At 26.6% G+C, this 13,288-nt stretch overlaps 2 protein-coding genes across 2 annotated transcripts; one reads left to right on the top strand and one right to left on the bottom strand.

Annotated features, from left to right (window-relative positions):
- Positions 1 to 601: 601 nt before the first annotated feature.
- On the bottom strand, positions 602 to 6,762 carry strat (RAB interacting factor STRAT). The gene is made up of 3 exons (XM_016065981.4): positions 6,494 to 6,762; positions 2,212 to 2,399; positions 602 to 1,131 (listed from the first exon to the last, which is right to left on the bottom strand). Exons 2-3 carry the CDS (start codon positions 2,395 to 2,397, stop codon positions 892 to 894), a joined length of 426 nt encoding a protein of 141 aa, XP_015921467.1. The 5' UTR covers positions 2,398 to 2,399; positions 6,494 to 6,762; the 3' UTR covers positions 602 to 891.
- On the top strand, positions 6,758 to 12,805 carry Nop10 (Nop10 ribonucleoprotein). The gene is made up of 3 exons (XM_043049897.3): positions 6,758 to 6,975; positions 8,566 to 8,608; positions 12,623 to 12,805. Exons 1-3 carry the CDS (start codon positions 6,922 to 6,924, stop codon positions 12,718 to 12,720), a joined length of 195 nt encoding a protein of 64 aa, XP_042905831.1. The 5' UTR covers positions 6,758 to 6,921; the 3' UTR covers positions 12,721 to 12,805.
- The last annotated feature ends 483 nt before the right edge of the window (positions 12,806 to 13,288 follow it).

Genomic DNA, 13,288 nt, shown 5'->3' with positions numbered 1-13,288 from the left:
AATTTTAAATTCATAAAATATAAAAGTCTTAAACTCAATCTGTTGAAGATGCTTAGATATCATGTTATGTAGATGTTTTCAGAAATTCTCAAGGAAATATACACAAAGGAAAAATTTCCACAATATATGCTTTGCTATATTAAGAACCCTCCAATTATTTAATTGGAAATTAGTGTTTTAACTAAACTCAATGTTTAAAAAATGCACGGACACTATACTAATATTTTATAAACTCAGTTTAATGCACAAATGAAAAATAAATAATAAAATATTGAATCAGAATTTTGTCAAGCATTATCATTTAAAAAAAATCTAAATTTTCAGAGTTTACTGATGGAAATAGATTTTTTTAAAAATTACCCCTTTAATACAAGCTGGTCCGAATCCTAAATAAAATAGATAAGGGAATTCCACAGCTGAATTTTAATAATTTTACAATATTGGACTCAAGGGTAGGAATAAATGTATTAATTGGTATTTTAAATTATTTAATATTTCTATAATTTTTAGCTATATTTTTTTAATAATGCAGATACAAAACATATCATTATACACCTGAATTAGAATTTGTACACATCTAATAATGTAATCAATCATAATATAAGTTTCAAAATTTTTTATTAGGAAACACTTTTGAAAACACAAATACATAGTTTATACAGAAGATATGTATCAAATAGTATCACAACATAGTAAAATAATCATGATTAAACAAATAAATTTTTGTCAAAATATTTAGTCACACATGCAAGCTCTAAGACAAATTTATATTGTCCTCTAATTCATTTAAAAAAAAAAGCTAAGAAATGTTTCGAATAATTATATTACGCTACAGTTTTTAAATTAATATTTCTCTTTAAGAACAACCAATCACAAAATAATACATTAAAATCAACAATAATTTACTTTACCAAGGGATACATAGGAAAGCTTTGTTTCGAGATCATGCCAACCAATAGGCCCAATTTCACAATCAGCGCAAATAAGATATTTAACACCTTCAACAGTCTTACTAAAACCAACATTTTCAAAGGCATACATATTATCAACACACCAATATTTGTATTTGTTTGTAGAGGCATCAACTTCCTTTGTTTCATCTTCCTTAGTTGGTGCTTCAGGTAATTTGAACTGTAATTACAAAGACAACTGTTAAATTTCTAAATACGAAAAAATCTCTTCAAAATCAAGCAAAATTGAACGAAAATGAGAAAATAATTAGAATGTAATAAATTACTTAAATTGAGAGAAATATTAATTAAATTAAATTAATTAATATAATAACAAAGTATTAATTGAAAAACTATTTTTTGACAATTTTTTTTTGGGGGGGGGGGGGATTTAATAAAGAATAATCCAAAATATTATTTTTTACAATACATTTATTAGAAATACTTATATTTGTTAATTCAAGTTCTGGAAAATACTTGAAAAGTGAAATCTGAAGAACTGAAATTAGATTACTTTGTACTGAACTATAACTTTTGTAATGCTGTTTTTCTTCTTCTTTTTTTTTTTTTTTTTAATTAGGCAATTTTACATTCAGGCAAGTCAATTTCATCGTTTTTCCAACATTTTATGTTTTGAAAATTAAGAATTTTTTTTCTCTTCACTTTTGCTTGTTTTTCTGTTTTAACTAAAGCGAAGCATGTTAACGGAGCATTTCAAATAGACTCAATTCTTTTAAAAAAATTTTACCTTTACACCAGAACAATAACACAGCTAAGTTTTCATTATTGATCAATAATGACTAAACTTAATTCAATATTTAATAGTTAATTTACTAATCTGTTTCAAAATTAATTATTAATAATTAATTCTTAAATTAAGTTTGTCATATCTTCTTTCCAAGGTATAAAAGTTACTTATCGAAAAAAACTAATTGAGAATTTTGACTCCTTTAGAAGAAATAAACAAATTAATCTATGAAAAACTTTGCTTCATTAAAAATTTCTGGTTTCAATAATTAGTTGACTACTAATCTGTTTTAAAATTACTTATAATTGCTAACTGTTAATTAAAATGAAAGAGTATAATTTACTTTTAATAGGATTAACACAAGAGTAGATGCACTCTTAATTGAAAAATTATTGTTACAGAAAAATAGATATGTTATTTAAGATATTAGATAATTACTATTATTTTCCAAAATTTCACACAAATATAAACATTAACTCTGCATTGTGACTCATTTATACATTGAAATTTTACCTCATGCTCAACTAAAGTTGCTGTCCCAGGAATTAAAATTGTAGATGGGCATCGCTGACATTTAATTTGCTTTCCATTTTTGCCATTTTCAATAATTTCATTTTCTAAATTAGATTTTTCATCAGAATTTTTGCTTCCCTCCTTTGATGACACCAATTCAGCTGAGTTTTGTGTCCTGTCAGCCATTACTGCAACAAAATCAATATTTTAGACATTTGATTTTAAGCTGCCCTTTATATTAATCTACAATTCAATTTTTACAAAAATAGACAGTAGTACATCACCTAATCATAACCAAGTATTTAGTTCTGTTTTCCAAGGCTTATCTTTTAACAGCCTTAGAAGGAATTTAAATACTACATAATACACTGCTGTTAGACAATATGAACAGTGTCTAAGCTTGTACCTTTCTCTTCAAACTTAGAGAACATACAAGTTAATGGTTTTCAGTCGCAGCAAATTTAACACATACCTACCTTGTCGCATGCATTTTTTTTTTTTTTAAATTATCTTGTTATATGTTTTGTTTCTTTCATTCATGCTTTTGTTAGCTAGATATTTTTTAATATTTTTAGACTTTATAATGTAGATAAAATTATTAAAATAAAGAAATGGCAATGAGTTTTGTTAAACATTTTTAGTGACAGTAATAAAAGTATAATTTTTAGTGTGCATAATCTATAAGTAAATCACTTGATGCATAAAAATAAAGAATTTATAATTTTGTCAAAAGTGAGACAATTCTTAATTATTTAATTACAGTCTACACATGATAACTCGAATTTAATAGGTAAGAAGGGAAATTATGACTATCAGTAGTTTGAATTAACAACAGTTTCATTCTTCAAAGAAAAATTATCAGAAAAAACACAAATTTCCCTCTTTAAACTGCCAGTTGATTTGTATCATTTTAAGATTTTTCTTTATTACCTGCTAACAATAAAAGGCTGTTTAATGAATGCTATTCATTAAATGCTTTATCAAAATTTCCCCAATGTTGAATTTCTTTGCACATTGCTAAAAGGAGCAAAAGAAGATTTTTAAGTTGTACTTAGGCACCCTTAGGCAGAATCTAAGTGACACGGTGACATTGTCCAGAACGTTACAGAATTTTTGCAGAAAGATTTTTCTCCTAAAAAATGAAAAAAAAACTTTTCTTTTCTACAGAAATTTACATGCAATATTTGATCTGTGCATTTAGATAATCACTTTTAAACACGCTTAATTTACACTGATAATATCATAAATTGATGTTGTTTCAATTGTATTTTCAGCAGTTATTGATATTGATTTTCACATGGATTTTAAATATCCTGATATATTTCAAACAATATGTAAAATTCTAATCCTGCATTTGAGTTTTTACTTTTTAAGGCAATAATTCTATCAAATTTTTGGCAGTTATTGCTATTGATACCTGCATAGTTTTTAAATTCAATATCTTTTATACAATATTATTTATAACAATAATATAATTTCGAGATGAAACACGCAGTTGAGGTGCCTGATTTGCGCAATTTCACTGTCGATCTTCTTATCGGCAATTACTACTACGGATTTTATGATATTTAATTATTTTTTTATTGTGATGATTATTTACAAAATGTGATGAAGGAAATAATTTGTGCCCCCCCCCCAACGAAATGCAAGAATATCACCCATAACATTAGAATAAAAATACATTATATGTTCAACTAAATAATATATATGGGTCATTCTCACGAAAACTGTCATTTTTCAGTTCATAAAATCCCAAAAAAGTAAAGTGAATATAGAGCTCTGAAACTTTTTATATTAATAGGAATATGTAATGGCATTATAAAGAAAGTATATATCCTATAAATTATACTTAATATTTAAATTAATTAATTTTTTAAATAATTAATTTATAATTAATTAATTTATAATAATTAATAATTAATTAATTAATTTAATAAATGAATAAATTAATTTAATAAATTAATTTATTAATTTTTCAATTTATTTTTCAAATTAATTAATAAGTAAATTAATTATTTTCACTATTTAAAAAGTGAGGGCATGACACTAATAGTGAGGGAATGATATTTTATTTTAATACATGTTTTTATCTAAGTTACATCTACCTAAAGTTTGAAAATGATAACATACTAAGTATATCTAATACTTATTATAATTTAGTCTTATATATTTAATACTTTTTACAGGTTTGGGAAATAAAATTGGCTGGCACGATTGAACAAAAAAAAATTTGATAATAACTCATCTTGAATCATTCCCTCACTTTATACACTAGTGAGGGAATGACGAATTCAATGAAATTTAAAAATAACAGTTAGGCCTAATTAATTTCTGAAGTCAATCACATACAATTATATTCATACAAGAAAGCAACATATAATTATCCACTTTCTCGATGAAGTTGTATTTTATTTTACTCTAAAAAATGACATGAGGGAATGACAAATGTAAAAAATTTTACCTGGTTTGATTCCTTCAAATTTATTCCACAGCAAAGCTTCTTTAAGTTGAAGATGGAAACATACTGCAATTTTGTTCTATGATGCCAGTTGTTAACTTCTGAAGTTTTTATTAAAATATTTTTATTCTAAGAAGATTGCAGGTGATAAGAACATTGTTGTGAGGGAATGACGCGAAACACTGGGGACAAAGTTTAAAATAGTGCTGTGTTAATATTTTTATCAGAAATTAATTATAAAATTGATTTTCTGAATTCTATATTTCAGTATTCTGAAATAAAAAACACGAATTTGTAAAAAAAAAAATTTTATTTCAGAAACAATTTTTTTCTTTTTTTAAATCAGCAGTGGGGACAAGTGAGGGAATGACATATTGGTATATTTTAATTACCTAAAATAAATAAAAAATAAAAATTGATAATTTTATTTTTATTCTTTTGTTAGCTTGCATTCCGAAGGACACTTTCCCTGAAATTTTTTTTTTCGTAAGCTGTAAAACAAACATAAAATATACTGGGGACATGAAAATGACTGTTTTTGTGAGAATGACCCATATATAGTTTTTTTGTAAACTATATATATATTATTTAGTTATTATTTTAAATCCCTTTGTCCTTTTTTAAAATCTCTTTATCCCTTTGTTATTTTAAATTAGTAACATATATTTTTGTAACTATTATATTAAAAGTATCCGGCAGAAAAATATTAGTGCAAGAGTCGCAGATAGCTCGAAAATATTCTGACACAGGGCTTAGACATTTTTAATGATAATTCATGGATCATTTGAGGAGAAATCAAAGACTCTTCATAAAATACTTTATGTTAACTGATCTTTGGCTAAATATTTTATCATGCAAACTACATCTGTACGCAAAATTTTTCTTTTGAAAAGAAGTTTATGAAAGTTATATATTTATCATTTTACAACTACTATTCCTTGAAAGACAAAATCATATGGAAAAATAAAACTGGAATAACTGGTAAACGTACAGCATCATACATTTCAAAATTTTAATATAATGCATTTTAGTACTTATAATAAAAATGCATTCTAGAAATTAAATACAAACCAATTATTAGATAGCTTTAGGTGCATTTCATGTTTAACTTTGAAAACTTATCTATCTATAAAAATCCTAATACCTTGTTAAGTGCTATGAACCAAAAGTCTAAATAATTATAAATGACAAAATGCTTTAAATTTAATTTACAAAAAACTTTAAAGTATATTAGAGTTTAAAAAATTAATAAACTAAGTTATAACGCTAAGCATTATTTAATAGTTATTGGAAATTTTAAATAATTTGTTTCTTCTTTTTAATGGAAGTGTTGCATTGCTGTGCTTGAGTAATTCCAGTTTTATTATATTTGTTAGTCTAGTTAATATTTGAATATAGAAAGAGTAAAATAGAATTGTGATTAGCGTTAAAATACAAAACAAGAGAATCTAACTCATTAAATTTTTTAATGCAAATTCAGTGCAGAAGAATTCTAAAAATCTTCTTATAGTACACAATACAGCTTAAAACAAGACTTGTGTATTCTACTACCTACATAACTAACGAAATACAATTCGCAAATTTAAGTAATTTCGGGTTATGTTAAGAAAATTTTATGATAAATATGACATCTTTACACAGAGTATTCATAAACTGAGTATGCTTAATTTTACTAAATAAGGATGTATATATATCTTGAAAGTGCAATATGGTTTGGTTTTAAATTAGAACGAAAGAATTATAAATTATGTCATATTTTACATTTTCGAAAAATTTATTAAATAACACACATTGTTTAATATAAATAATTTATAATTAACTTACTTAATTACAGCTAATTTCTGATGAAGTTAAATAATTGAAGTATATTTATAGACTCAAAAAAGTTCACTGATCGTCTTCATAATCAGAATTCACTGATGCGTTAGCTACTTTACGATTCACTGATATCGTTGTTCGAAGAAATCATTTCTTGCTTCACGGATAATACTACTGTTAAAAATAAAAGACAACAGAAACTAACCCACAAAATCAAAACAAAGCTAAGGCTAGTGAGTCGTCACAGACACAGTTATAACTTATTGTATCGATATAGTTATGGAATTCTTATATTGAAGTCCTTGAACTTTGCAGAAATAAGCAGATCGACTCTTGTTCAAAAATTTAATTTAACTTACTGTTGTGTGAACACGTTTTGAAGAATTTAATAAAGATTTATTAAGAAATATATAGTATTTTTATTTCTTGAAATCATGCTGCTAATGTATTACTTGAATGAAAGTGGAGAAAGAGTTTATACTCTTAATGTAAGTGTCCTTTTTGAATATGTTTGGAGTTCGCATGTGCTCTCTTCTGTTTATTTTAAAATCTTCAGTTTTACGTTTTGCTAATTATTTATTGTATGTCACTCTTGTATGATTTTTTTGAGTAGATTTCCGTATCTGTGGTAGAATAATTGCCAACTTCCGAGCAGCGGCCCGCAAAAAACTAAAAAAAAAAAATCTTCCCAGAAGATTATAATTCGTAGTTTAGAAAATATTTCTGCTCTCTGCGCCAGCTACAATCTCCGAAATTCCAAATAAGTTTTAATTTTGCAATTTTGTTTTAAAAAAAACCTGTAGAAGTTTGATCACTTGTCACTTCGAGTTGGTCACCTTCTATAAATTTTTCTTTTAAATTCGTTAGGCGGCTTGACGATTGTCGTTTTGGGAACATTTGCATATCTTGATCTTTCGCGTCAATTGCAATCTCCAAGTAGATTTTAAACTTGGAATTTGTAGATGTTTGCCCTGGGGTGGCACCGGGTTATACCTTTGGAGATGATCCCTTCCTGTGATTTTTTTTTTTTTTTCTTTTCTAATAGGCCGCTACGCGGGAATGCCCAAGTCTTGGCGATTATTCTGCCACAGATCACAATACAGGAATGTTCCCATATTAGCATATCAGACACTCCAAGAATAGCTAATACCCCTCCTTCAAGTTCAGCCAAGCGCATGTTTTTTTTTTTTTTATTATTATTAAGATTCTCGCGGAAAAAAATGAGGCCAGACAGGTTTGTCATAGAAAAAATTCTGACTTAGGGTAAAGCTATATTACTAAGGAATCGAAAAAGTCAACTCAGATTGTTCATGTGAGATTTATTGTTAAAAGCTTAAATTAATTATATTTATATACATTTTAATAAGACAGGATTTGGGGCTATTTTATAGTCCAACAATCCACAAAATCCAGCTGCTAGAGATTGGCTCTTTAACAAAATTCAAATTAATAATAATGGCAACTTCACTGAGTTTCTCTTCATAAACATGCAGTTTTTGGGAACTAAGAACAGGTTTGAGTGTGAACTTGCACTTCCCCAGATTTAATGAAATCAAATATCGTTGTTCATATTGAGATTTAATATTGCTGAATTTAATTTCATGTAGATTTAAAATTCCAATATCAAGAGGCAATCACAAATTTCAAAATCACACATCACATTTTGTATCTGTGTATGTCTTTGCATCTTGATTTCTGTTCAGACCATTTAAAAATCCGTCTTCTATCAACTATTTTAAGTTACTGCATTTTAAGTTTACCAAATTCAGTATCTGAAAATGTAAGTACTTGTGTTAGTACATTTGTTTGCTATTCATACATGAAAATCTGGTTAAACAAAATAATAGGTCAATAGAATGTATAACTTGCAAATGCGCTGTTTTCTAGTCTGTTCAATTTTGTTTTTAGATCATGCTGTTTGTTTTTCAATGTTTTTGCAATTTATCTCCTTTTTTTTGTATTTGGCTAATTTACTGAATTGGAATCCTTAGCACGGGCCCTGCATTATGTAAATAAAATAGTAATATGTGTATTTTGTAGTATCTTGTTTTAACCTTTCTTTTTTCTTCACTTTCTAGAAAGTGGACCCTAATGGAAAGCCTACCCTATCTGCTCATCCAGGTATAGGATTCTTTATTTATGTTTATCTTTATATTTGTATTTATCATTTTATATATTATGTTTATCATTATCATCTTTTCTGTTTATCAATAGTTATCTGAAGTACATAATAACTAAAATATGACAGTGAAAAAATTGGCCTTGTTAACCTTTTGGCTTAAGGTACCATGCATGTTGATAAGATCTGTTTTTCTAGCTCAGCAGTACTAGACGTAAAAAAATTGTTAAAATGCTAGAGTTAAAAAAAAATTTAATAAATTAGGTAGTATTCATACGTTCATTTAATAAATTGTTCTTTTCAGTAAACGTGATTTTAATGCCTTAATAAAAATAAACATGAATACTTTACTTCTGGAAGGGTCAAAAATGTTTCTCAAATTCTTAAATATAAGGAAAATATAAGCAATCTACACTTTCTTAATCACTTTCCGATGGTGGGCCACAAGATCTAAAAGAAATCATGCTGAAGACCAGCATTAAAATAACAATGTAATTTTTAAAGAATCATAAATGACTTTTTCCTTTGTGTGCAGACAATAACAGTATTTAATAGAAAAACTTCAACCCAAATTAGTGTGCGAAATTTATAGGTATACAAAAGAATTTACGATTTTTATTTAACAATAATGCTTACTTTAAGAGTCAAAACATAACATTGGTCACTGAAGCGGTGTCAGATTAATGTGATAATAGTCATAGAACTGAGTTATCAGTTCTTTTTTTTTTATAGTTATAGCAAAATTTTCTTTTATAGTTTATTTGTACAAGCTTAAAACTAATTACTAGATCAACCTACTTTCTTTTGGCTTGAATCTCTGACTTTTGTTCTCAAGACACTAAAGTATTTTTTCATAATTATCAGCAGAACCATTGTGCACTTTAGCACACAGCATGAAACCATTTTCTCCAAATTAACAATTTTGCATATCAAGATTTTCTTTATTTGTAATTCCTTTTTAAAACCTAGTTGTGAAGTGTCTGATGAAGCAAAAAATATAAATGACTCGGACGCTACTTTTAACCATGTATTAAGTTGATTTTAAAAATTCTTTGGCAGAAAATTTGAGATCAGAAAGAAAGAAAAATTGCAAAATGCTAAAATAATGTGAAGTCATTAGCTTCACTACTTAGTCACGAGGTTTCTTGAAACTATCAAAATTCAATATTTTTACCCTTAATTTTATCATTTTTAGTGAAATGTTTATGATCGATTTCTCTTTCCAAAGTGATATTTCAATTGTTTATTTTTCCGTTGTTTATTTTTCAAAATGTTTTGTAAATTGTTTGTGTTTTTTAAATTTAATGCAAGTTTTTTTTTTCTTAATATTTTGGAGAAAATGATGCTTTTTGAGACAAATCTATAGTCCATTCCACCTTAAGTTGGCACTGGAGAGAAAGGTAGGTAGACCGGATTACAAGGAAACTGGGTTACTCTTTAAGTCAGTACGGGGATGAGGTAGCAACAAAGGGAGAGAAAGTGGCCAGTATTGGCGTTTAAGAAAGCAAAACGCCGATTTTTATTTTTTTAAAACCAAGAATCGTATTAAAATTTTGTACAGAATACGGAAAAGAGCACGATTTTTTAGAGCATTTCTCATAATTATTATTTTAAGATACTAGTTGTAAGCTGATTTCTTAATTAGTATTTAAAGAGCAGATTTTCTTATTATGATTTTTTAACTAAACGAAACTAATTTTAAACAGAAAAAAAAATATATATTTAAAAATATTCTTTTTTGCTGAAATCTAAGTAAAAAAAAAGAAATACATAGATGCGCAAAAATACTTTGTTTTAAATATTTATTTTTATATTCTTATTCTTATTTTTTGTAGATTAATGTACATTAATTTATCCCACATTGGTGATTTGTTGGGGAAGGAAAAGTCAGCATAGGCTGGAAATTATTGATCATGAGAAAGATCATACTTATGTTTTATAATACTTACTGTTTTTTTTTTCTTATTATAATTTTTTAATTAAACGAAACTAATTTTAATTAAAGAAAAATATATTTAAAAAGATTCTTTTTTGATGAAATCTAAGTAAAAAAAAAAAAAAAACGAAATGCATAGATGCGCATAAATACTTTGTTTTAAATATTTATTTTTATATACTTATTTTTTGCAGATTAATGTACATTAATTTATCCCTCATTGGTATTTTGTTGGGGAAGAAAAAGTCAACATAGGCAGGAAATCATTGATCATGAAAAATATCATACCTATGTTTTTTTAATATTTACTGTTCTTTTTTTTTTTTATAAATAAAAAATTAAAAAAAAAATTTCAGAAAAGTTTTTTTTTTTACTACAAAAATTTTTTTTTCTGAAATATATTTTTGCTTCTAAGAGACAAAAGAACTTACCTGAAAAAAAAAATTAGTATTATCCATATGGGGGGCGTACTGTTTGTTCGCCCCCCCCCCATGTTTTCAGCTGCCATATCCCACCCTCTTAGACTCAACAGGAACTCTTTGAATAACATGATAACCACCTATCCTGGTGGTTATCATGTTATTCGTTTAATATTTTAACAGTTGACAGTTCCTTCTGCAAACTCTTTGTGGGGTAGCCCTGAATTGAATTCAATCCACAATTTCTCATCAGACGAAATTCTACTTGGATGGGTAGGCGCATTTCTTCAAAAGAAAATACATATTTTGAAATATCAGAACTTTCCTTTACTTTTCAGGATCTTTGCAGGTGAAAGGAGGCTTAAGAGAAAAATCCCCATAATTTGTTATTTAAGTACAGTAGAATTAGTTAGTCTCGAAATATTTTGTCAGATGCTGAAATATCTTAATATTTTCTACATAAGAGAAAGGATTTCTCAGCTTTTTGGGCTTTGTATTTCAAAAGTAATTATTAAAATATTGATTGGTTTAAATTAACCTTTCGTTGTTTAAAAAAAATTAATGATTCAAATTTTGCGTCTTTTTTGAAATTATTTCAATTCCTATACATTTTATTAGTTTATAACTAACGGATTAACACTTCTATTATGGAAATTGTATTTCAGATAACATTTAAAAGTCCCTTTAATTGAACAAACTAAAAATCTTAAATTTTTACATTATTTAAGTTCCTATAAAAAGCGAATTGTACTTCAGAACTAAACATGGCGCAAAAGACGCAAGATTTGAATCTTTACAGAGATCGAATAAAGCGAAAACAATTTTTTCTTTTGTCGTAAAAAAATAATAATAAAATCACATGTTGAATTTGCTGCGTTGTTCACACAACACAGCAAATATGCTCAACTGTCATCAGTTTAATAATATTCACCTGTCTATTGGGGTGTTTTTTTTTTTTCATTTATTCTGAGGGGAAAAATTTTTTCATTAAATATTGTACAGATGAGGTTAATATTTAGAAAATTAAATAATCAAATACAAAAAAAAAAAAAAAAAAAAAGAACTGCACAAGAGATAAGACACTTAAGCAAAGCCAAGGCGAATGGAAAAGCTGACTGACCAGTGTAGAAACATAGCCAATGAGCCAATTCCTTGTCCTTGAAAGCTAATTCAGCGCCAAACTAAAGCACCTCCTTCTTCTTTGCACATTCGCTTTACTGAGAAGGTATTTATAAGTTAAATACATTTAAACATGAAAAACTTCTAATGAATGTTTCAAGATATACTTTTCTAACTATGCAACATTTATTTATATTTGTACGCGCATTTAAACTGCAATTAATTCCAAAATAGCGAAGAACTACTTTTCAAAGGCGGAGCATTACATTTCCTACCTTTCTCTCCAGTGCCAACTTAAGGTGGAATGGACTATAGTATATTTTACTAAAACAGATCGTCAATATAATTTTGTTTTAAAAAGTATCTTGTATTGGTTCAGGTTTTCACTTTCATCTTTAACTGATGAGAGAATTTAATTACTGTCAAATTATAAAGTGAGACATTGATCAATTAAAAAATAAGAATGAATAATTAACAAAGAAATAAAGGCCAGTAATTTTCAATGTGCAAATTTTTTTTAACTTGTTTATTTTATTTTTCAGCTCGATTTTCACCTGCAGATCCATACAGCAAATACAGAGTTTTGATCAAGAGGAGATTTGGGCTATTACCAACACAAAAGCTAAAGCAAGCCTGTTAATCTTTAAAATCTATTCACATTTGTAAATACAAGATGATTTGTTTTTTAAGTTGTACTTTTTTTATATTAAAGAATAAAAATAACATCTTCTGTTTTATTTATTTTCTAGTTTCAAACAATGTGAGCCTCTATTTTTGCACTTTATTCTCAAGTTTTTTTTTTAATCACTTCAGAAAACGTTAGCATATGTGAAAGGGATAATAACCAGGTGCTGCACTTACCTTGAATTTGTCCTCCCACTCCCTATGCAATATTTTTACTTGGGACTGTCCACCAATTGTGTAAAATTTTAGTAAACTTTTATTGTACTTCATTATGTTTTTTTTAAATTTGCTTATTACTTTTTATAAATTATTATATTATTTTAAGTTTTTCAGTATTCTTAAGTTGTTTTATGAGAAAAATCAAGCCAAGATTTAAAAAAAGTATGAAATGAGGGACTTTTAATATTTTATATGCAACAAAAAATCTTATGTATAATAATGGTCAATGATTTTATTTAAAAACAATTTAAATAGAAAAGTTCAATTATCCCAGATTTATTAAATATTAAAAATGTGGGGTAAAA

The sequence above is a fragment of the Parasteatoda tepidariorum genome, chromosome 8 (genome assembly GCF_982258835.1).
Source record: "Parasteatoda tepidariorum strain Cologne lab strain chromosome 8, Ptep-v5.0, whole genome shotgun sequence".
Lineage (NCBI taxonomy): Eukaryota > Metazoa > Arthropoda > Arachnida > Araneae > Theridiidae > Parasteatoda > Parasteatoda tepidariorum.
The sequence above is the reverse complement of the archived record's forward strand: the minus strand, read 5'-3'. Positions and strand labels throughout refer to the sequence as shown.

Coding starts and splice junctions, on each gene's coding strand:
- strat (XM_016065981.4), bottom strand. CDS start 2,397: ATGGCTGACAGGACACAAAACTCAGCTGAATTGGTGTCATCAAAGGAG. Junction 1,132..2,211: donor CAACTTTAGTTGAGCATGAG/GTAAAATTTCAA, acceptor TTGTAATTACAG/TTCAAATTACCTGAAGCACC.
- Nop10 (XM_043049897.3), top strand. CDS start 6,922: ATGCTGCTAATGTATTACTTGAATGAAAGTGGAGAAAGAGTTTATACT. Junction 6,976..8,565: donor AAAGAGTTTATACTCTTAAT/GTAAGTGTCCTT, acceptor TTCACTTTCTAG/AAAGTGGACCCTAATGGAAA. Junction 8,609..12,622: donor TACCCTATCTGCTCATCCAG/GTATAGGATTCT, acceptor TTTATTTTTCAG/CTCGATTTTCACCTGCAGAT.